The following is a 26,175-nucleotide window of genomic DNA, read 5'->3' as shown; positions in this document are numbered from 1 at the left end:
CTCCCCTACTCTGCCTTGTTGAAAACACTGGGGGGGGACTCAATTTCCCAGCATTCCCCATAAAGCCCAACCCACCCATGAGTTTGTCTCTACATCTCAGCTAGTAGTTTGATGCACACAGTAGTTTTTGTGATATAAAGCCCTAGCAACACTCTTCAAGATAGCCTATAGAGAAACATTTGTAAAAGTGTTTTGTGATGTGACATGCGTTCATAACGGAACCGCCTCCGATCATCAACACGCGCACTTCGGCTAAAAACACCAATGCTAACTGCAATGTGGCTGCTCTTATTGAGGAAGTGTTGTTAGCTTTAAAGTGAACTAATCCAGCAGTGAATTTATGTTGAATTATTTTTGTAGTCAGCAGACAGTCTAGTATTTTAAACGATCTGGATTCAAATTGGATTCGGTCTGTGCACATACACAGATAAACTGACGCGACTGGTCTTATTTTGATACGCATATAGCGCGATGACTTGACTTGACTTGATGGTGTGTCTGTCTCGCACTCGTCTGTGACCTATTTGAATGGTGACGTCACGCCGTTAATCTTTAATTTCCGAGCACGCTGTGCGCAATAACATTCAGTCGCACCGGTTAGAAGCAGCTGGATTTGAAGTTCGTATCTGAAGCCTGGATCTACCGCTAGAATGGGGTCTAACGGAGACCTCAACGCAAACTCGCAGTGTCTCAGTAGCACTGGAGACCTGGTCCTGGACAAAGCGATCAGTCAGTGGATGACCTGGGATAAGGTGAGAATGCAACTACTTTTTAACATTATCACACTGACATTATGACTGGTTGCCAACCATTGCCACTGGCAGCCGGTTTTTTTTTTTTTTTTTTTTTTCACATTGTTCAGACGTTGTTTGTCTTTGTTTGGCTGTGCATTAATTTTTAAATAGGGCATCTGCTTATGAATGCAATTCATTTTTGTGTCATGACCATGAAATGCAAAGTTAAGAGAGGAAACATCACAGTGCATTTCACTGCATTGCAGTACCAACTTGAGTCATGAGCTGTGGTGGTAGATGGTATCAAAATACCATGGTAATTTGATTATATACAGTGGTACTGAAACATGTAAATTCTGTGGCCTATGAATTTTAGTACCGTGGTATGAAAATAACATGGTATTTGTATCTAATTCCACCGCTGTACCATGGTACTACACCAGTACTCTTTTGTAACAGATGGTACTTGTCTCCAAAAAGCATGTTCTTGTTATCCTTACAAAAAGTGCTGTGGCCGTACCATGACACAGTGCTGATGTGAAATCAGATTTCCAACACTAAAATTGATGGTATGTACACGGTTTTCCAAGATTCTTCCAAAAATGCAATGCTTCTTTGATAGTATATGCCCAAAAAACAAGGTATCACCATAACACCTTTTTTTTATATATATAAAGCACTTGTCCAAAAAGGCTATACTATTACATTAGTAACATATGAGTTGATTGAAGTGCTATGGAGTATCATATAAATACAAATGTGCATAAATTAGCTGAAGTGTCATCCAGTAGGTCATATCCTGTTTCCTGAATGACTGAATGGTGTGACCAGCCTCTCTGTCAATCTGTTATTCTAGCGTGCTGGAGATTTGATGCCAAAAGCGGCTTGTGCTTTAAATATTGAGCCTTCAGAGAATGTGGTACATTATAACAGCTATTTTAGTGCTATTATTAGAAGTTACACATTGTTTTGTATTGATATAAATACAGTTTGCAGCTCTTTTTTTGCACAGGCAAATTTAATAGTCATATGTCTGGCTGACCTCCTCCTGCAAATGTCAAACTCGGCCTGCACTGGATGACTTGTGCATGTAGTAGTACACTACAGGGCAAGCAGCTGGCAGTTGTAATAAAAAGCCATTAGCTCAGCAAAAATAGACAGAAAGTTGCACATTTCCTTCCGTGTTATGTTTAAATGGTACTTTTACTGATTGTGTACTTTCAGTGCTATTTAGACATTCCTGTGTTCACTTATTTGAGTGGCTCAGCTAGCTTACATGTTTGGATTATTTGAAAGCATGTTCAGTCTAGGTCACAGAGATAAGCTTTCAGCAACGGAAAAAAAAAAAATAAATAATAATAATTTTCCATCCTGACTGTTGAAAAAAAAAAAAAAAAATCTATGATTAGATGCATTAGCACTAATGACTCATTTATGGTCCTGACATCCTAAAGCAAATGCTGGGAAGAGTGTCTGGTGCTGCCCACTTTTTTCACTTTTTATATGTGAGGACATTATTGATTTTTGATGTGGTCAATAGCTTGTCATTTGCTATTGCCTGCGGTGTCCTAGAATCTTGTTTGTCCTTAAAAATCCCTTCCAAATTACATATTAATGAGCTTATGCATAAGTTCAAGATGTTTTATTTTTTTAAAACATTTTTTTTTTTTTACATAATCAGTTGTACCAGACCAATAAGACTTTGGTTAATCTTTGAAACAAATTTAGATTATTTTTCTTTTTATTAATCAAGGCTCATAATTGCGACCAATTTAGTCACGTATGCTCCCTAAATTTAACGTGTGCGACCTTAAAATATATTTGGGAGCATTTGTGCGAGTGCAAATAATTGTTGAGGTGCAACCTGTTTTCATTTCTCTACAAAACATTTGCTAATTACAGCACAGTATGTGCTAGGGGTGTAAGAAAATATCAATACACGCGAATATCGCGATATTATGTTTGGCGATACTGTATCGATTCTCAAAAACACTGTTTATTTATTTATTTATTTATTTATTTATTTATTCACATCCAAGATTCGTGACTTTGTGTTCGGTTTAAACCACAGACTATATAAAACCCAACCACTAGATGTCAGTGTTAACTCAGAACATAAACTGACGTGTAGCCGAAGAAGCGCGAGGTGCATCAATAGCGTTAGCATTAGCAAACCCAGCTCACGAGACGATAGAATTATTCCTCTCCCGCGGCATACAGAGCTGAAGTGTGCACTCATTTTGACTTCAACTATAAAGGACCCGACAAGGAGATCGACAAGAGTCAGTTGTTTGCAAAGTAGGCCATGTTAAAATCCAAAACTTGGGAAATGCATTGAATCTGAGAGCTCACTTAATATCCCGATGCCATCTGTGCTACTGAGAGAGGTGTTTGATAAAATATGTAGTATGTACTGCACATTTTCCTCTCAGTAACAAAATAAACACACAACATAAATGACAGCGGTGACAGCAGAAAGAAAGCATCTGATCATAGCAATGTGGATATGTTTGCATAGCTCTGTTCAGCATTTCAGTTAAGGCACGTTTATTTAAATAGCACTTTATACAATAGACTGCTTTAAAGCAAGCAGCTTTACAGTATTACAACAAACAGCATTCAGTCATGAAATGGACTATGCAGTAGTTGTTAAATAGTTTAGAAATTAAAATCTGTGAACCTTTAAAACATATACACATAGAATCCTGCAGTCACTTTACTATTTTCCCTTAGATTGCACAAAATAGTGATTAGTGATATAAATGTAAATGAGACCGTATAGATTAAATAAAATAAAGTTGTTTGTAAGGTTTTATGCATATGGTGGTGTGTTCTTTATGACGTTTTTTCAAAAAAAAAAAAGAAATATCGCAATATATCGCCTTTCTTACAGTATCGCAATATATCACAATATATCGTATCGTGATACGTATCGTATTGCCAGATTCTTGGCAATACACAGCCCTAGTATGTGCCTGCTGTGAGCTGCTGATATACTGACCGGTCCACCGTTCTATTACATAACCAATAAAACTTAATCTATATTATGTTCTTAAGTTTAAAGCAGATTTTAGGTTAGTTAATATTAGCAATCAATCACTCCCTTTCACGGCGCTCCGTTGTCACGTGACAGGGAGCACCAAGACTATGAAAAGCCGTCATCAATGGAGCTCCGATATTACGATTCACCATGGCAACAGCATGTGACAAAATGACGTCTGCATACTTCTGAGTCAATGCAAGTTTAATTCTTATCACTGTTATAATATCAAAGGTGAAAACTGGTAGAATGGCAAGTTATTGAACAAAAAAAAAGAACAAAAAAAATAATTTAACAGGATGCAATAATAAGAGTGTACATGATTTTATCATTATTAAACTCTGGTTAGGCAATTTTCTTCCACTTTTAGAACATTTTTTCATTTTTATTGAAAATAAATGCTTTTCTGATGTGATATGTAATGGGAAAAGGGAGAAGAGCGAGCTCAGAGAAAGGCAGATTCGAACCCTGTCAATCGCATCACAAGATAATTCTCCACTTCCAACACATTACTGCCTTCACCACTGCAGCCACAAGAATGTGCATCAATTTTAACCTGGTCTGACATTGGTGGGCAGAGCTAATGTAAATTTGCACTTAGTAATAGACACTCCGACACTTTCCGTTTGCATTAAGATTATTTTTATTACCACAGTGGCAGATATTGATAATTTTACTTAAGTAAAATGCACTTAATTCAGATCCCCCAGGAAACAAGACTAAATATCTCATATCATTTTCTTATATGCAAAAATCCATCTTGATTTAAGAATTTTTAAGAAAAAAAAAAATACTCAGTACGAAAAGCATTTTTGCAGTATAAATGAATGAGTGAACTATTTAAACATCACTTGCACTTTAAAAAGGGGGACTGAAAGAAACTGGGTTTACTGAAGAAAACCTGCTCCTGACCAGGTTAGGTTCACAGAGTTAGTTACCATGGTAACTGACTGAGTATAAGTTAACACTCTTTCAGAAACAGGCTTGACTTGCCCTGCTTTCTCGGGTTTGACATACCTCCCATTCCATCATTTCAGGGTTAACATACTCAGAGTTTTCACTTAACCTCCTTTCTGGAACGGCCCCTGAAGAGAGAAGAGGAAAAGAACCGTTACACACGACTCTACATTAACACTTGAGTTTTTATATTTAAAACATATGCAGTTAAGCAACATTACATGACCAAGAGTACAGTTTTCCTGAATCTCCTGAATAAAGCATCACGATTGAAAATGTAACACTGATTTCATACAACAGGTCAATTAACTGTAAAAAGTAGTTAAAATTAAATCACTTACATTTAAGACACAATAGTGACTTTTTGTTTCAGCAGCGAAAATAGTGCACAGCAGAACCATGCACATTTCATGACACACAAACGTGTTTTCTTTACACCACCTACTGGCGGTTTAGTTTCATCATGTTTAAAAATCATTCCTACATTTCTTATTTGTTTTCTTTTTTTTTTTTCTTTTTTTTGAATATACAATCTCATAACATTATTTAATGCAGTTGTAATTTTTCAGTGTAAATAATTTAATTTGACTGGTAACAGTCCTATAGTATCTTATAATTCTAATTGCATTTATTGAATTTAAGAATTTAAAATGAAAGATGAAACATTTAATAAGTTTAGGGGAAAAAGCCCTTTTATAAAGGAAAAAAAAATGCCCTTGTGGTAAATACCACAAATATGCAGATTTAAATGTCAAAGCTGAATGAACACTGAAAATATTGCTTCAGTACATTATATTTACAACACAAAAATTCTTTTGTGATTGAAAGTCACTTTTTTTTTTTTTTATTTGGACAAGCAAATGACAAGGCTTTTTAGTTGTGGTGCTCCTAAATTTTTGCTGGTGCTCCTAACTTTTGAAGTTGGGAGCACCAGTGCTACCAAGTAAAAAAGTTAATTTCAAGCCCTATTAATCCTGAGAATCCTGAGTTTTTGTCCAGGTAACCAAAACTCACAAGATCCTGAGGCTCTGTTTACACCTGCTATTAAGATGCGTTTTCGTCTTTCGGGACGACACTAAATACAGGTGTAAACAGGTTCTAAAATGTTTTGAGCTTATCCACTTTCACCCACTTCCAGATTCGAAAACGCATTTGACCGGATTGTTTTCATGGAGTAAAGCGTTCGAACAGCCACAAAAGATGCCTACTCTCCGCCTACTAACCTAACGCGTAAACATTATGGTAAGCTCGCTAGCCTGACAGGATTTAAACTTTGTCAGCTGAAGACCCAAGTTTGGTTTGAAGATCATACTAAGCACAATGTTCTTTCACTATTCCTGATTTCTAACACATACACACAGTGTTCGGTGTGGTCTTGCGGCTGTCGGAGCAGAAATAAAAGCTGATGCTCTCCGTGTTATTCCGTCATCTCTGGGCGTGTTAATATGTAAATTGCGTGAGCTTATTTTGCCCATTAGATTAAAAACAAAACAAAAAAAACCCTAAAAACATTTAATACATTTACCCACCCATAGACCCTCCCCTTGAAGGAATCGGGACAGAAGTGGTTGAAAGTGGACAAAAGAGACAGATTAAAACGCCAGGTGTAAATGGTGTATGTGTCTGCCTCCAGGTGCAAATAAGGCCTAAAAGGTGATAAATCCGTCATAAAGCAAATCCATATGAATCAAACAATTTAATCCATGTTTTGTGAAGAGACATGATCTCTTTATGTGATGAACATAATTAATTTAGGATTTTATTCACACAAACACGCAGAGGTTTTGTTTTTGTTTTGTTTGTTTTTTTCAGATCTTTTTAACCTCTGGGCAAAATAAGCTCACGGAATTTACATATTAACGCGCCCAGATGACGGAAAAACACACACACACACACACACACACACACACACACACACACACACACACACACACACACACACAGAATCTTGTGTTCACATGCTTGAACAAACATTGTTTTTCATGCATCACACACACACGTTCGAGGTTCCATGTTTACCGTATTTAAAATATGTATGTCAGTTATTGTTTAGATATAAATAAAAGCCTAAATTAAATCTGTTCACCATATAAAGCATTTGTAACTCTTCACAAGACTTATATTAAACCACTTAAATCATATGGATTTGTATTATGACGCCTTTTTGACCTTTTTGGATCTAAGTTTTTGTGATTACCTGGTCAAAAACCTCCCAGGTTTCATTGAAAGTATCCTAAATTGTATTTAGAAGATGAACCAAAGTATTATGGGTTTGGAAAGTAATGAGGGTTAGTAAATTATGACATAATTGTCATTTTAGGGTGAAATGACCCTTTCAAAAACTTATTTGAAATTTAAATTGACAACATTAGTTTCTGTCCCTATAGAATCCTCAGACACGGGAACAGATCGAGTCTCTGGTGCGAGAGGGGCGTGTGGTGGAGCTGAGGAGGAGGTTGTGCTCCAGAATGACGTTTGGAACGGCTGGCTTGAGAGCCCCGATGGGAGCGGGGTTTGCTCGCATCAATGACCTTACGGTCATCCAGTCTACACAGGTAAGTCCAGGTGAACAGTATGCAGATGAGATCTCAACAGGTGTTCCTTCTCATGTGAAAAACAAAACAACCAAGGCATAATGCTTTAAATGTGGTGAGTGCTTGTTTACATGAAGAGTGAAGTAAAAACACACCATTTGCATTCTTCAGTGCAAGATACAAGTCATCTTTTTTAAATCTTTTTCTCTTCTGACCAGTGTAATCAATCTCTCAATATATTTTTTTTCCTCTTTTTGAAAGTCATAGGATTGTGGATTTTTTGGAAATGAGAATGCAAAAAATTGTATTTGTTGTAGGTTCCATTTTACCTAGGCATGTGATGGTATCAAATTTTCATGTTGAGATTCATTGCTGAAGCTTTTATCGCGGTATACGGTATTATCACAATAAGTATCAAAAAAGTGTAGTCATAGTATAACAGGTTTAAGAACTCTTTGTAATAAAAAAAAAAAAAAAACTCTGAATGTTTAAATATAATAATAACAATACACAAAAATATACATAAAGTTTAATATATATATATATATATATATATATAAAATTATAATTTATATATATTTTATAATATATTTTGCGTATTGTATTATTATAGTTAAACATTCAGAGTTTTTTACACAAAAAATATATATGTGTGTATGTATACAAATACACACACACACACATTTTATATATATATATATATATATATATATATATATATATATATATATATATATAAAATATATATATATATGATCAGATTACAGTAAGGTCTCTTTATTTAATGCATTAACTAAGATTGAGCAATAGCTACATTTGTTACAGAAAGTATTACTTTTTATTAATGTTAGTTAAGAAATACAACTGATCATTGTTAGTTTTATCTCAGGTCCATTAAATAAGTTCTTTTGATTTTATTTTAGTAATGTTATTAAACAGTAACTAAGAAATTAACATTAACTAAGAATAATTAATGCTTTATAAGTATTTTTCATTGTCAGTTTGGTAATAATGAATTAACATGTTAACTAATGAAACCGTATGACTTTAAGTTTTACTGAACAATAACAAATAATCAGAACATTTCTAATCAGTAGAGTATGTTTTAGTCCAGATTAAAATATAAAAATGTTTAAGTCTGAAATTAAATAGCCTATTAAGTATTTAAATATTAACTATTTGGTGCTGTGATGAAGAACATTGAGACAAAAAAAAAAAAAAAAAAATGAATGGCTGTTTGAAGCATTTTAAAAACATTAGCACAGTTGCTTTGTTTGTGGGGTTTCCGGGGTAACTGCTGCATTTCTGCTGTTCCATCAGCACCCTCTGCTGTCAGAGAGTGAACGTGCACTTTCATTCAGCATGTCTCCTTCACTCGTTCCGCCATGTGCTTCTCGTGCACGTTGGCAGTGGTGTATAAAGTACTCGAAAACCATACTTGAGTAAAAGTATAGATATCTTACCAGAAAATGACTTTGGTAGCAGTTAAAGTTGCTGTTTAGAATGTTACTTGAGTAAAAGTTTTAAAGTATGTGATATTTTTTGTACTTAAGTACTAAAAGTATTTTTTTTAATATTAAACGTACTTAAGTATTGAAAGTAAAAGTACAAGTAAATGTAAAATACAAAAGGAGCAAAAAAAAATATTAAAAATTGTTCTATACAGTTTGAGCAGCAAGATTGTGTTCAGTTTTAACTCTCTCTTACATTTTGTTTCTTTAAATTAAAAAATGGCTAAATGTTTATTGTAATTTTTATACATAAAAAATACTAATATATTAATTATACATTGATCGTTCATGTTAATTCATAGTGTTTTATAACTTATGTAAGAGACAACTTTAAAATGTTAAAATGTAAATGTTGAAATTAAAAATGAACAATACTTTTATTAACCTTATTTAATGTTACAAATGTACTGTTGTAATGTAAAATGTTACTATTTCATATAAATCCAAACAGTCATGCTTAAAAATTACCATCTTTACACACAAAGGCTTAGCATGGGGCTATTATATGTATACTTTCACACATTATTTGCCTCTATTTTAGAAAAATTGATGATTATCTAATCAAAATATGTGTTACAGTGCCGATAAAAACTGAAATTGAATAGGCTACATTTCTGATTTGTTATGCTTCTGTCGCTGCATGATGAGGATACAGTTTAAATATGCAACTTTGCCGGATAATGAATGCATAACAGCGAACAAATAGATATAAACTAATGCAAATGAATGGTAACAATCGTGGCATACAGTTGTTGTTTTTTTTGTCACATTGTTTTAACCGCTTGAGGTACTACTAATGTTAGCATCCTCTCAGCCTCGACGGCAAACATACTGTTCTCCACTAATGCAGCATCTAGTCAACAAACTAATTACTTTATAGTGATATGAAAACATGTACTGTAGTGTACACTGTATAACATACCGTTTTGTTGTCCGTTTTAAATCGTTTTTGAAGTGACCCACTCTGTGCAGCACACAGCCTCACATCACGTGTCAAAACAAACTATACGAGGCATCAGTGATAGTTTTTATTTCGCCTCTACTTAAGTACTTTAACAAAGTATTATTACTTTGTTACATTACACCACTGTACGTTGGGCTTGTTTACATCTGAGCATGTGTCCCTTTGACGCAGAATACAGCAGTGTTGTGCATTTTATACGGTTTTATATCGTGATATAACGCATTACCGAATATCGGCACATGTCTAATTTCACCACTATAAAAATTTACCCAACTATGATGACTTCTGCATCACCTGAATGTATTTTAGATTTCCTATCTTATGTTAAGTTGAAATGTTTTATATAATAACGTAAATTTTATGGATGATATTGAACTTTGTGTTTGCCATGGTGTAAAAACTTAATAAATAAACAAACAAACAAACAAACAATGATGACTTCAGCTTCTGAGAACCCCAGAGATGTGAAAAAGGTCCATATCAACAGTGACCAAGTCCACATTTATCAGGAAAACTTCTTATGGACAAACTCAAAAGCTCAAGTCTTATCGGTTGATGTTTATTTGACAGGTATTCGGCCATACTTGGTCCATTCTGTTTTTAAATTATGATGAGTCTCTTTTTTCATTATTGTTGTAGGGAATGTACAAATATTTATCCAAATATTTCCCTGATCTGAAAACAAGAGGGCTGGTGATTGGTTATGACACTCGTGCCCAAGCAAGCAGTGGCTGCACCAGTGAACGGTAACAATCTCTACTTCTTTATAACTGTCTACATGCAATTTCACTGTGTTTATAGGCTGGCATATTTCATACCTGCATCAACAAAATAGCTTTCTCCCATGTTTTTTCTTAAATAATTTCCTAGTCTAGAATTTTACCTATTGATTTGCATAAACTTTTGCTGCACATTCAAGTAGAGATTCAGAACAGTAATGCCAAACCTATATAGTAAAAGGTATAGTTCATGCAAAACATGTAAATTCTGATTCATGATCTTCTCCTACCCTAATGCGATTTTAAAATTGTATTCTTTCCTGTGGATCACAAAAGGACAAATTTACAGATTGTAAGCTAAATGATAAGTACTTGATTTAAAAAAAAAATATTTTTTGGGTAAACAAACCCTTTAAATTCACCTTCACCCTAATATGTTTTTGTATTGTTGAGAGAACTTCATTGGAGTTGAACATGAGCGGATGTTGTTTTGCTAGTAAAATTTTATGCAAAATGAACCAGCAAAACTGCCTGTTGTGGGACAAGAGAAACCTTCTTCTCTTCCTGCTCTGAACAATAGTACTGCATTCAGGCACATGTTGAGCACGTTCATCAGCTGCATTCTTCATGCACTGAAGGCACATTTCTAGAGTAATTAATAATAGAGTTAGAGGTTACTGTTAAAATGTTTCACTTAGCCACCCTGCATAATATGTACTGTAATTTCTGTGCTATATCATGACCTTGACTGCATTTATATGTAATATTATGATTAGTTATGTGTCATGGAAACACGTTAACCCACTTGCTATAACCAGATTAGACAGGATAAGACACGAATTTTGGATCATATGAACATAAACATCTTATAAGGGGCCAAGCTCAGATGGTATCTATTGTATCTGTTAGTTATCATCTTAGCCCAAAGAACCGTATGGTAAAAAGTTTGGCACACAGATACAGCAATCTTGGAGTCTCTAACTCGATCCCTTTAGCACCACCAACTGTCCAAAGTTGCACTTACCGTAAGGGCCAGAAACAAAATCCAGTTACACCGTGTGATGTCATTTTCTGTCTTAAATTTTTCTGCCGTTTTGAATTTTCCAAAAAACCTACTTTTTCGAACTAATTCTAGAGGGTTCTTCTGATTTTTCACAAAAATTAGATCTTAGATCTTAGGCTTAGATCTTCTTCAGACCATGGTGGCAAAAAGTTATTAATAGCTTTTTGACCAAACCGTTCACAAATTTGATGGCACGGTGCCAAGCTGATTCTGAGGCTGTAACTCTGCAACACTTTGGCATCTTGATGCCAGATGCCAGTCTCTGTCCCCACACACTGACCACACATCAATTTGGTTAGAGCGCCACCTATTGGTTCAAAGTTCTAAGTAATTAAAGTCAAACTACTAGTGATTATATTATTGATTTTTCTAGTTTTCTAGTTCCGTTTTGCCTAAAATAATTTAAAAAAATGTCTTTACTCATTGTTGCAGTATGAAAACTCCTCATTATTCCTCATTTGTGCTTGGCCCCTTAATTGCTGCTTGCAGCTATATTTCATTATATTTGTTTGTCTATACAGTATACTACATTTGTTGTAATAAATTCTTCATCAGAAAACAATGTAAATAACATTTCCCATCCTTTGGTTCATCTGCAGGCTTGCAAGGTTGACTGCAGCTGTTATGCTTTGTAAAGATATCCCTGTCTATTTGTTCTCTACATATGTGCCTACCCCATTTGTGGTAAGAAAATGTTATTGATAGATTTTTTTTTTTTTTTTTTTTAATTAATTACATTTATATAACAGAGTTGTTGTTTTGTCTGTCTTGGGAATGATCTTTAGGAGCAATGGTAATAAAGAAAAGAGGTGAGAGTTATCTTGAGTCCTGTGAATTGTTTCTCCATCTTTTTGTCCTCCAGCCGTATGCTGTGATGAAGTATGGAGCTGCAGCTGGAGTCATGATCACTGCGTCTCATAACAGAAAAGAGGACAATGGGTACAAGGTGAGTAGCTGTTAATAAATTCATTAATTAAGATAACACTGTTCAGTTTTCAGTTATTTCAGACCAATTCTACTGAATAAAAAAAAAAACAATAGAAATAGCAAGTGTGAGAGTGTTACAACTCTACTAACTCCTTTGTTGCCTGCCCATTTTATTATTTTTTTATTTTTTTATAATATACACATTTTTAAACCTAGTGTAATGGGGCTGTCTCTGCGTTTTGTTGTGTAAAAGTCAGGATGGACACCAATCGCGCTTGAAGACAGGCTTTTATTCTGTTGACAACATATTAAACAGCGGTGATCAGATTCGCAAATCACCCTCGCGCGTGTTCTATATTGAGGTGAACAAACTTGATGTTACCACAAATGTGATGAAGCATGAACACAAATCATACAATATACATTTAAACACATCTATATCAATATTAGTCCATAAAATGATTATACAATTAATACAATATACTTTTATCACGAAGCACTCACTCACCGCAGCTATTTACTCTCTCGACTGGTGCGAATCTAAATGACCCTACCGGAAATAGTTCATTCTATGGGTGGAGTGTGCAACGTAAATGTGGCTCTTATAATTTAAAAAAGTAAAGCTGTTACAAACAAAGGAAGTATATATTATCAGACATGCCCTTCTCTTTTTGTAAAATTCTTATTAATATAAAATCAAAAGGAGTCCTTTGATCCTTTTTATGAGACTTAAAGGTCCCGTTCTTCATGATCCCATGTTTCAAACTTTAGTTAGTGTGTAATGTTGTTGTTAGAGTATAAATAAAATCTGTAAAATTTTAAAGCTCAAAGTTCAATGCCAAGCGAGATATTTATTTAACAGAAGTCGCCTACATCGAACGGCCAGTTTGGACTACATCCCTCTACTTCCTTCTTTAATGACGTCACTAAAACAGTTTTTTGACTAACCTCCGCCCACAGGAATACACAAGAGTTGCGTTTGTAGAGTGTGTTTGTCGCCATGTCGTCGAAACGCTGTTATTTTCATCCCGCAGTCCAATCACCGGGTCTGATTCCGGCTCAGATTGATAGGGTAAAATTAAAAACATGTTTACAATAACACTGAGCGCGTGCATCTCCACGTTATGGTAAGATAAGTAAATTATGTGAAAAATACAGTTTTTTTTTTTACACGCGAAACATGAACACGTTATATTGCACACTATAAACACAATCAAAGCTTCAAAAAACCACGAAAAACGCGACCTTTAAGTACATTTGATTTAAATGTCTGTACTAGACCTACATGAGAAACTTAACAAAAAAAAAAAAACTTTTTTAAAATGAACTTTTTTTTATTTGTATCTTTGTTCAGTTTTATTTATTTGTGCTATTACTTAGTTTATTTGTTCTTATTTTATTACTGACTCTACTTGTGTCTAATTATGTTTGGACATTATATTAGTTAGTCTAGGTGTTTTTGTTGTGGTATTTTTTTTTTTTTTTTAAACCATAGGCAAAAGTTCCTTGTGAAAGTGTTCTTTAAGCTGCTGATTTTTGTTTATGGTATTCAGCTGCAATGAAATGTTTTGCAAAAAGACAGAGAGTGATTCAACCTTGTGGTTTTTCTGTAGGTTTACTGGCACAATGGTGCACAGATCTCCTCACCACACGATAAGGGGATCTTGCATTGCATCGAGGAGAGTACCGAACCATGGACTGAGTCCTGGAACATGGACCTAGTTGAGAGCAGCCTGTTAAGGAGAGACCCGCTGGAGGACGTCTGCCGCTGGTACATGGAAGAGCTAAACACTGTCTGCTTCCACAGGTGCAGTCTCTCACCTGTACAAAGAGTGTACTGTAGCTGTTTTTAAACTGTAAAAATAAAGCGCCCGGATAAACCGAAGAGTGTTTTTCGTTGCGATGATATAGATGAACCGTTTTTGGTTTCCTAAAAAACTTCTGTGAAGTGTTCTTGGAAGTATCTTTTGGTGCCATAAAGAAATATGACATTTAGTGTGAAGAACCTTTTATATTCTTTAGAACCTTTTATTCTTCTCGAAGAACATTTGGTGCAATTTGAAGGTTCTTCACACCCTGACAAAGAATCTTTGAGTGTATATTTGACTCTTTTTAAATTATTTGAATTTTTTTGAAATTGAAATTCTTTTGAATCATTTTCAAGTCCTAATAGAGGTGCACTTGTTTTATTTTTCTGCAGTCAGTTGATATTTTGAAATTTTTACAAATAAGCATACCATATGCTTTTTTGTATATATTTCAGAATATCAATTTTATCAGATGACACCAATAAAAGTAACATTTCACAATTCCATTTTACCTCAATGGCATATCACCATTTTCTGTAGCTAATTTTCTTATTTATTTACAAAGTTAAATATTATAAGTACTAATTTACAATAAGGTTCTTTAGTTAACATTAGTTAATGACATTGTTTGAACTAATTATGAACTGCACTTCTACAGCATTTATTAATCTTTGCTAATGTTAATTAACATTTACTAATGCATTAAAATCAAGAGTTGTATTTGTTAACATTAGTTAATGCACTGTGAAGTAATATGAGCCAACTATGAACAGCTGTATTTTTATTAACTAAGGTTAACAAAGATTAACAAATACCCTGAAAGATGTATTGCTCATGGCTAGTTAATAGATTAATGTTAACTAATGAACCTTATTGTAAAGTGTTACCATATTAATACATTGGATTTAATACTTTTGGTAACACTTCAGGGTCTAATTCTCACTGGCAACTAGTTTCTTATTAGCATGCATGTTACTAGGATATTGGCTGTTTATTAATACTTTTAAAGCACATATTATTGCCTTATTCTTGATGACTGTATTCTACATCCCATAATCCTACAAAATTCCTAAACTTAACTACATTGCTAATTATTAATAAGCACTAATTAGGAGTTTATTAAAGGATTAGTTTACATTCAAAGGTCAAAATTACAGATTCATTGCAGCTTAAAAGCTTTCTACATGATACCAGACAAGAAATAAGGGTCTTATCTAGAGAAACCATTGTTCATTTTCTAAAAAAATACAAATAAAATTTGTATGTTTTAACCATAAATGCTCATCTTGAACTAGCTCTCTTCTTCTTCTCTATTAGAATTCTGGCAGTGTAGATGCTGCTAAGTGTATTACTGCCCTCCACAGGTTAAAGTTAGAACTAAATTCTCATGTACAATATGCAAGTGCAAGTATATAACAATTAGTTCAAACTTTAACCTGTGGAAGGCAGTAATACACTTAGCAGCATCTACACTGCTGGAATTCAGAACTAGTTCAAGATGAACGTTTATTGTTAAAACTTAAATAATTTTTTTTTTTTTTAGAAAATGAGTGATGGTTTCTCTAGATAAGACCCTTATTTCTCATCTGGTATTGTGTAGAACGCTTTGAAGCTGCAATGAAACTAATTTTGACCTTAAACTGTTTGGGCTCCATTGAAGTCCACTATATGGAGAAAAATCCTGGAATGTTTTCATCAAAAACCTTAATTTCTTTTCTACTGAAGAAAGAAAGACATAAACATCTTGGATGACATGGGGGTGAGTAAATTATCAGGAAATTTTAATTTGGAAGTGAACTAATCCTTTAAGGCAAAATTCATAGTTAATAGTGAGAAATGGACCCTAAACTAAAGTGTGACCATACTTTCAAATTAAACGATCACGTTACTTTAAGTATTTCTTAATTAAACAATTATTGCTAAGTATTGCTAAATATTCAAGTAATTATTCAAGGTAACAAAATAAAGGTGCAGTAAGCGATTTCTGAAGCAATAGAAATAGTAGATTTCTGAACTCCTTGTTGCCTGCATTTTATTTTATTTTTTTATAGTATACACATTTTTAAGCCTAGTGTAATGGGGCTGTTTCTGCGTTGTGTTGTGTAAAAGTCAGGTAGGTTTGGTAGGTTCAAATATAAAGTGTTTCTCAGAAATTGCTAACTGCACCATTAAGAGCAGTGAGAGCTTTTGTCTTTTTTTGGCAGTATGTTTGTTTGGTTAATAATACAAAAGACAAAGACAAAAAATGTAGGGCAGATTTTGATTTTGTCCATGGAGAATTGATTGGATGGCTGTGGTTTGCTATTGGTTGATCTCATGTGAGTGACAGGTTGCCCCGCCCTCACGCCAGTAAACATGTCGTCAGAGAAGGGGATGAGAGAGATGAGCTGCAAGAGGGAGGGGAAGTTATTTAAAAATAAATTGTTAAATAATTTATAACAAATACTGCAATATTCCATAAAAGATAAGAACTGCCAATTGTGATTTCTTGGTGACTCACAATGAAACACAATGATCAACATGTCTAAATCAATCCATTTATTTGGTTAGAACAACTAACTGTTTGGAAGCAAGTTTTTTTTTTTTTTTTTTATTATTTATTATAGGGGGTTGTTGGATTTTAATCACTTTTAAATACAGTCCTTCACAAAGTTTTTTTTTTTTTTTTTTTTTTTTCTCATTGCAGAGAACTTAACGCAAAGTCTCCCCTGAAGTTTGTGCATTCATCTTTCCATGGTGTTGGTCACAACTTTGTCCAGAGAGCTTTTCAGCAGTTTGGCTTCCCACCCCCTATCCCTGTTCCAGAACAGAAAGATCCAGATCCAGAATTTTCCACTGTCAGTTGTCCTAACCCAGAGGAAGGAGAATCTGTCTTAGTAAGATTGATTTCTTTCTTTCTTTCTTTCTTTCTTTCTTAATTTAGAGTCATATCAGGGTTTTTCCTACATTGAAAATTATTTGGCAGCTGCCAAAATGAAGTTTTGTAATGACTTTGTAATGCTGTCAACACTTTCTAGATCAATCAATCAATCAATCAATCAATTAACGGGAATAATTGTAAAATCAGCCAAAATGCACAATCAACGAAAACATAAAGTGGTGACACCACAAGATGGAGAACAGTCCAAGATGAACTTCAAGAGAACAAGAGAACATCATCCAAGATGGAGAACAGTGCCTAATACTAATTTACCATTTGGACATAACCATTGAGTTGTGTTTCACTGTGTTTCAGGAGCTGTCCCTTCGTTTGGCTGAGAGAGAAAAGGCTTGCATTGTTGTGGCCACAGACCCTGATGCTGATCGCTTGGCTGTTGCAGAGCAGAATGACAAGTAGTTTATCATTAATACCCTCAACAGTAAAAAGCAGTATCAGTTCTACTTGGCAGCAGTTGTTCTGAACTCTTGAGTCAAGTGGCTCATAAGTAGTATTCTATGTTTTTTCTTTTTTTTTATGGACAGTTCCAGTTGGAAAGTGTTCACGGGAAATGAGTTGGCTGCATTGCTCGGCTGGTGGATGCTGTATAACTGGAAGGAAGCACATCCGGACCCAGCAGACACTGAGAGAGTATACATGCTGGCCACCACTGTTTCTTCCAAAATACTTAATGCCTTTGCACGCATAGAAGGCTTTCATTTTGAGGTTCGTTCAAGTCTCAATTTGAAGTTTGTATTATACTAAAGCTTAAAATATCTTGAGTGCTTTATTATTCTTAAATAGAGCCTATGATCTAAATGATTGGTTTGGATGCTCATATAAGGACTGTATCCTTAAATTTAAAAGGCAGCTATACTTTTTTATGTATAAAGACCCAGTGAAATGTGTGTAAAAATATTATTTGGAAATTCTGTCTTTCTCTGAACATTTCCATGGACCCCCTAGCACTTTTTGTTTTGCTCCCCTTCATCCTAGGAAACATTGCCCGGCTTCAAATGGATTGGAAATAGAATCCATGAATTAACAAAAGCAGGAAAGGAGGTCATTTTTTCCTTTGAAGAATCCATTGGTAAGTGTGATTACCTGCAGACACACAAAGTTCAAGCAATGCTGTCATCAGCATGTTTGTTTATTCTTTAAATTAGTGCGATTGTTCATCCAAAAATAAAAGGTTTGTCATCATTTACTCATCTTGTTGTTCCAAACCTGTTTTTCTTTCTTGGAACATAAAAAGGTCTTTTCACTCGGTGTCAAACCTGTGCAGTGTGAAACTATGCAGTGTTGAAATGTAATTATGACTTGATGCTTGGCAACAGACAGCCAATCAGGTGCTTCATATTCACACATTTTGGACAGTCACGGAAACACTGTGCATTATAAACAGCAGTTTTAGCGTTTGGGGGAAAAATATTGAATGGTGATGGAAAACGTGTCAATTGGAGTAGAGAAGATGCTTCATTTCTGACCTTTTATAGTACGAAAAGTACATTCTGGAAATTTGCAATAGTACTGTTGGCAATATATTATAGGTGGATGCGCAACGCTAGAGCCTTATTGTAAGTGTGTCGCATGCAGCATTTGACCAATCGATGGCACTGACACCACAAATATGCAAATGAGGAAGTTAACCCAGAGTTTAGGAATGTACAATGTGAAACAGCAGTTTATAAATACACAGGATTAATAGTTAACCCTGGGTAAATTATGAGCAATGTGAAATATGAAGCAAGATTTACGGGGTTTAGGGGTCCATACAATTAAAGTCAGTGGGGTCGAGTATTGTTTTAAAACCCATTCACTTTGTGTGGACAAAACAATTGAAATATTACTCAAAATTTTCTTTTGTGTTCTACAGAAGAAATGTAAACTGAAATTCCCACTTTTCATAATCTAATCCAGTGGTTCCCAAACTGGGGTACAAAATGCTGAGTAGTTCATTTTAATTCTACCTTAAAATAATACTAAAACAGTATTGTACTAAACCGTGTAATACTAAAGCATGTATTTCTAACTGCAATGCACCTTTGTAAAAGTGGGGATTTAGCACTTACTTGCATGAAGAACAAAGATGCAGATAGTGGATTGATATTGATTTAGACTCAAACTTTCTCCGATACAAAAACATGCCTTCTTGTATTTAATGATGATAACGAGCAAGAATGCAACTGTTCCCAAATATCCACATGCCTGCAAACGTGACATTATTATAGTACAACAGGTCAAAAAACAAAACGTACATTTTTAACACAGTATTGTCAGTATTTACTGTATTTTGCAATGAAGTAATAGTAAAAAACGAAAACCACAGCAGAACTACAACACACGTCTGTGTTTCGCGAACAATTCTGCGGCTTTGAACGAATCGTGAGAGTCAATGATTCAATGATTCATTCACAGCCACTTGCTTCGTTACTGAATGAATGACTCGATGACTCACTCATAAAAACAGTGACTTGCTGCCACCTACTGGCGGTTTTAGTTTAATATTTAAAGTTTTACTTAGATTTACCATCATTGCATATTTCTCTGTTAAACATTTTTAATTTAAAACATTATTTGTTTTATAAAGTTATTTATAAATGTAAAAATATGCACTGGAAAATCAATTTAGGGGGCAAATATTGTCCCTCAATGAAAAAGGTGTGACTGCAGTCTAAGTGACAGAGAGGAAGGATGGTAATCCCTTCAGGGGGTACTCCAGGCTAAAAAGTTTGGGAACCACTGATCTAATCGATTCCCAAAAGGATAAAGTCTGATCGTTTGTAGGGCTTATTTACGCTTCCTGTGTCTTTTTGTAATATGTCACACAATGGGTTGTGAACACCATTCATGTTGCTTAATTTTGTCAGTGGGCTTCAAAACAATACTATATGGAATAATAATGCTCTGTCTCATCTTTTATTTTGATGCCAGGGTTTTTGTGTGGGAACATGGTTCTTGATAAGGATGGAGTCAGTACAGCGGCTGTTGTGGCTGAGATGGCTGCTTATCTGCACACCAAAAACCTTTCCTTGAACCAACAACTATGCAACATCTATGAAATGTGAGCATCTGTTCTGCTACACTTTTTTTTTTTTTAAGTACTTATTAGTTATTAAAGATTTCAAAGAACTGTTATACTGTACCATTGCTTTCACATTTTACTTTGATCATATGTGTTGATTTATTTTTTTCTTCACTGTTGTACCGCAGATATGGCTATCACATTTCCAGAACATCCTATGTCCTCTGCAATGACCCACCCACTATTTATAGAATATTTAACCGTCTGCGCAACTTCGGGGGCCTGGGTGTATACCCAGGATTATGTGGTGATTACTGCATCACACACATCAGAGATGTGACCACTGGTTATGACAGCAGTCAGCCTGACAAAAAATGTGTATGTCATAGCAGATCTCCTGAATCTTTCTTGATTTTAGGTCAATGACAAACGGTTTGATTAGAATATGTTTTTTCCCCCTCCTTTTAGATCCTTCCATTGACAAAAAATAGCCAAATGGTTACATTCACATTTCAGAATGGCATTGTTGCCACACTTAGGACCAGCGGGACTGAGCCAAAGATCAAGTATTACACAGAATTCTGCGCACAACCAGGAGAACGGTTTGTATTTTCTATTAGAAGTTTTAAAATGGATGATATTTTTGGTTTAATTCAATAGTCCACTTGAGACATTAGAATATTCGTCATAAGGCAGTCTGTTTAATAACACTTTATTTGTATGTTCTCCCAACAGACATTTTAATGACTATAAGTAACTTTGCAAGTACATGTCTACTAGGGGTGCAATGGGTTGTAGTTGATCCGTGATGCATAAAGACCAGGGGTCTCATTTATAAAACTTTGCGTAGATTTCATCCTAAAAGTGTATGTACGCGCAAAAGCTAGATTCTGCGTACGCACAAAAAAAATCAGATTTATAAAACCATGCGTACGCCAGATCCTGCGCACAAATACCTTTATAAATCCCAGTGAGCGGAAGATTGTGCGTACGTGCATCTCCACACTGTCTCCTCCCCGAAATCACCATATATGGAGCTTACGACGCCTAGTTTTACTATGCATAACCTCATCTGCATATCATTTCCATACATATTCCCATCCACGTGACACCATGGTTAACATGGTTTGTGCCATACACATTACATTGCTAAAAATCATCCAATATTCTTGTTTTAGAATAAATATATAAAAAAATGCATAAAAACAAAATTGTATTAAATACTTAAGATAAAGGTTTTAGAATAGTGTTGATTCATTCATTTCCACTGGCCAAATAGTCTTTTAATTGTTTTAAACCATTCGAATCAAATTTATGAAGTTTTGCTGATAAGGTGAACATATCTTTTAGGAAGTTGAAGTGGAAACAGATAGGCTTATTTATTGCAATGTAAATACAATTGTCTTTCTCTGCGCTTCAGTGAAGTATTTTAAAAAGGAAACGTGCAAATCTTACCGTTTTCCTCAAATGATATCCTTCATATACAATGGTAATTGTTTGAAGATCCTTCACACGACATCAACACCTCCGTGCAGCTGCGGTTATACAGTAAAAGATATTATCATTCAAACTGGACAACGGACCGTTCGACCACCGAATCCAGCAGTGTCTTCCATAATATCAAGGTTAAGTGTGCATTACTAATCATCGTTCTCGCTAAAATATTTTGTCATAACATCTGCAGTTTAGTTTAAAGAGGAATTATTGTGCTCCTAGCGCTCCTCGCTGTCATTAAAGCAGCGTGTCACAGGAAAAGTGATCGAAAATAGCACATCTACTATCTGAATTCATATCACGTTTGATTAACTTCTCCGTAATGACTGCGTAATATAATTTCAGTGCTTATCGCCATTAGTGAAAGTGTAATATTAATGTAAATGTGTATATCAAATATTAATGTAAATGTGTATATCAAAATGAAAACGTGAGTTTCCATGCGAGTTTAAATCATTCTTTTATTTATTTAAAGGTCGCGTTTTTCGTGTTTTTTTTTTTGAAGCTTTGATTGTGTTTATAGTGTGCAATATAACATGTGTTCATGTTTCGTGTGTAAAAAAACACAGTATTTTTCACATAATTTACTTATCTGTATACCGCTGTTTCCACTGTCATAAAAACGGGCTGATGACTTCCTTGTTCTATGAAGTCCCTCCTTCAGAAATACGTAACGAGTTCTGATTGTGCCAGCAGTTCCTGTGTTGTGATTCGACAGCAGTTTAGCGCATCTTGCCCGGAAAGGTCACGCCTCTTACCATAACGTGGAGATGCAGGCGCTCAGTGTTATTGTAAACATGTCTTTAATTTTACCCTATCAATTTGATCCGGAATCAGACCCGGTGATTGGACTGCGGGATGAAAATAACAGCGTTTCGACGACATGGCGACAAACACACTCTACAAACGCAACTCTTGTGTATTCCTGTGGGCGGAGGTTAGTCAAAAAACTGTTTTAGTGACGTCATTAAAGAAGGAAGTAGAGGGATGTAGTCCAAACTGGCCGTTCGATGTAGGCGACTTCTGTTAAATAAAATATCTCGCTTGGCATTGAACTTTGAGCTTTAAAATTTTACAGATTTTATTTATACTCTAACAACAACATTACACACTAACTAAAGTTTGAAACATGGGATCACGAAGAACGGGACCTTTAAACTGTTATTGTGAACATGCACTGTATTTATGATTATGACTCATAATGAGGATTTAAAGTGGTTTTCCTTCATCTGCTGTCAGTCCCTCAGCTCACCATCTGTGTCGCCAATTCCCTTTGTCTCTAGAATGTGCGTACGCACGGTTCAAAGTTTGCTTAAACGTGCGCACATTCTCCCGTCTTGTTTTTTTTTTTTTTATAGATCACAACCTTTGCGTGAGAACTGGCGTACGCATGTTTCCAGCCCCGTTTCGTGCATACGCACGCTTTATAAATGAGACCCCAGGTCCCAAAGTTCAGCACGCATGTGATTTGCAGATTAACTACAACATTTCACCATCATTGAGTTTCTTTTTTCCATGTTTTGTCTTGCCACTTTACAAAATTTACACAGTTTATGCAATTTTAAATTGCAAGAAGAGCTGAAAGAGAACTCAATTCAGTACCCGTGCACTGTTATCTGTGCATACAGCCGCACGCGTTCGAAGCGCGCACGGAGTGCCGTGTTTTAGACAGCGTGCGAACATCGAATTGATTCCTCTTTCACGTCTCCTTGCACTTGAATAGATGCATACATATAAAGTTATGTCAAAATACCCATCTCTGTGTTCTCTTAAACACAGTCGGTATATGTCAGAAGTGAACGCAAGTGAAAGTGAAAGAAATCTGATGCGTATCAGTATATTGGATCCGTGAATTCAGTCTTAAAGTGACAGCAGCCTAACAGCAACTTGCTGTTGTCTATGTCTATGTCCGCACATAGTATACCTTCATCAAATACTTTCACTTCAAATCTGCTAAACCCCAGTATCAGCCCATTCAGAAATACTGGTTCATTGGCAGAAACTGCTAAACCTTTGTCAGCAAAAGCCTCTAAGTCCACAGAAGAACCAATCGGAAGACGCAATCATATGATTTCAAGATGAATGATGAGCTGACTTTCAATTGCACAGCTGCAAGATTTTATCATGTTTTGTCCATCATTACAGTGGCAATGACAGGATTTCACGACTAGCAAGTAAACACAACAGTGTTCCTTTTGCTGCTGTAAAACTGACAGAAATAGACGTTTTACTATGTCTTGTTGTCCAAATAGTTGGACTTGGAGGTTTTTGGCAAAAAAAAAAAAAAAAAAAAAAAAAAGCACACATGGAGCTGGTTTTGCTGGTAAAGACAAATTTGTTAAATACCAATGAATTGACCAAAGTGACATTTTTGAAAATAAGGCATTTCAATAACTGACTAACCTTTTCTTTGCCGTTAAAGTGAAATTACTGAACCTGAACATAGGAGCCTGTTAAAATGCTCATTTAAAAGAAAACATGTCAGATGTACTTAAAGGTTTTTGCATCTGAACTCTTAAATTGTACCGTTGTTTTATTGTATTTATCTATGCTTGTAATTTTATTTATTCTTTTGCTGTGTTATCGAAGTACTTAAAGTGTGCTTTATATAATTAAAAAAAAAAAAAAAAAAAAAAAAAAATGAAACGTAGAGCAACAGACTTAAGGCTGGCCACACACTTGAAAATTTTAAGTCCGTTTTTGGGCTTAATGATCTGGGGGGTGAGGCCCGATTTGAGGCTTCTCGCAACTGACTCTTCTGACAAAAAAATCCTTAGTTGTGTAGCGCGATTTATGATTATTTTACTGCTCCCGATCATGTCGGAGCCAGCATGATCCCAGTTTGCAAATATCAAACATGTTTGATCACACAAGTCTCCATGAGATCATCACTCAATGTGGAAATTTTACTACATTCGACAGGTGTGTGATTTTGTGGTCCGGACGAATCTTCTAGTGTGTGATTTCGGAGGATTATAATGCTAAAAATTGGTTGAAATTGCCCTTATGTCTGTGGTCTCCCACCATTTTAAAATCGGTTAAGATTTGAAAATCGTCTAGCGTGTGGCCTGTACTACCTGATATTCTCTATTCTTAAACATATAGGTGAAAAAAACAATTTTATGAATGCATTTGATCTGTTTATTTACTTATTTTTCAATTTTGTTGCAGCGACATCTCTTGTCTGGAGGAGGAGTTGAGAAAAGTGACCACTGCTCTAGTTGAAGAGTTTCTTGAGCCTGACAAGAACAACCTTCTTCGCAGATCAGTATAGCTTTATTTAACTTGTGGTAAGATCGTTGTCCTCATGGGAATCTCATGTAAACCGGTCCCAAAGGCCTGTCACTGTACCGTCCTGTGAATGTCATTGTATTACTGTGAAATAATTTGAAGCATTAACACTTCATGGCTCTCTCTCAAAAAAAAAAAAAAAAAAATGTAAGTATGAATGCTTATTCATTGTAGTGTTTAATATGACAAAAAATTGTCATGATCATTTTCTTTTCTTTTTTTCTTATCACAATTGAATGTGTTTTGCTCAGAGAAGTGAAATTACAAGGCTTTGATTTTATTTCTATAACATTTTTCAAGAAACCCAAACGTTGAGTGCCACATTATTGCCATTACTTCTGTTGTATTAATCCCACCTGTTTTGACCTGTTGTTTGCTGGTGTCCACATTATATTACATTATTATTTTAACCCATGATCTGCTCGTTGTTGTAAGAGGTTTTGCTGAGAGTTGCTGCTGCTACCTTTTTAAAGCTCTGTGAACATGTGTATTTGTTTTGCTCTCATAAACCCGTGTCCGTATTAATGTGTTGATGCTCACATATGTGTTGCAACGTTTGTTGATGCTCACACGCTTTATGTGGTGTATATGCGTTGATAATCAGGAGGCAAGCAGGACAGCATCTTGTTGCTTGCCTGACTTTTGCTGGTTTTGTCATGCTGGATACGCACAGAGTAAATGTACTGAATGGAAGAATCTGTGTTTTGTATTTGAAACTTTTGATTTCTGCTGTACACAGTTTGATGGGCATATTTGACTTTTGTGGGTTATATACACAATGTGCAAGTTGCAGTAAGTCATACAAGTGCCATTGCCTTGCAAGCAAGACAAGCAAGGCATTGGACTCTACTGATAGATTAAGACCTGGAGAAGGATAATTATTCACTCCCTAAACAAGAACTTTCAAAACAGTTCAGAAAAGAAAAGTTGGTCACGTTACTGTTTTATTTCCTAACAGTTCTCCATCACATTTCTTTGTACAAATTAAGAAACAAATTGTTTAGGCATTTTTATTTTTTTTTTTCTTCATTTTTCCAAAGGATCTTAAACTACTATATTTATTTTGTTGTTCTATAACTATGCACTCTGATAGTTATTTCTGCCATACATTTGTTTTTGCCCACCATGAATTAGATTTATCCTTGTCTCAATTAATATTGAGTTGGTGCCATTTAAAGGGTTAGTTCTCCC

General features: G+C 35.1%; 1 protein-coding gene across 1 annotated transcript; it reads left to right on the top strand.

Moving 5' to 3' along the window:
* Positions 1-76: 76 nt before the first annotated feature.
* Positions 77-26,175, top strand: pgm2l1 (phosphoglucomutase 2-like 1). Its single transcript, XM_048160986.1, has 14 exons — positions 77-752; positions 7,119-7,286; positions 10,380-10,486; positions 12,122-12,206; positions 12,385-12,468; positions 14,063-14,256; positions 16,944-17,133; positions 17,493-17,590; positions 17,720-17,900; positions 18,171-18,264; positions 20,109-20,238; positions 20,388-20,577; positions 20,668-20,801; positions 24,865-26,175. The coding sequence occupies exons 1-14, from the start codon at positions 651-653 to the stop codon at positions 24,965-24,967; spliced, it is 1,860 nt and encodes a 619-aa protein (XP_048016943.1). The 5' UTR covers positions 77-650; the 3' UTR covers positions 24,968-26,175.

This window comes from Megalobrama amblycephala, linkage group LG16 (genome assembly GCF_018812025.1).
Source record: "Megalobrama amblycephala isolate DHTTF-2021 linkage group LG16, ASM1881202v1, whole genome shotgun sequence".
Lineage (NCBI taxonomy): Eukaryota > Metazoa > Chordata > Actinopteri > Cypriniformes > Xenocyprididae > Megalobrama > Megalobrama amblycephala.
The sequence above is the reverse complement of the archived record's forward strand: the minus strand, read 5'-3'. Positions and strand labels throughout refer to the sequence as shown.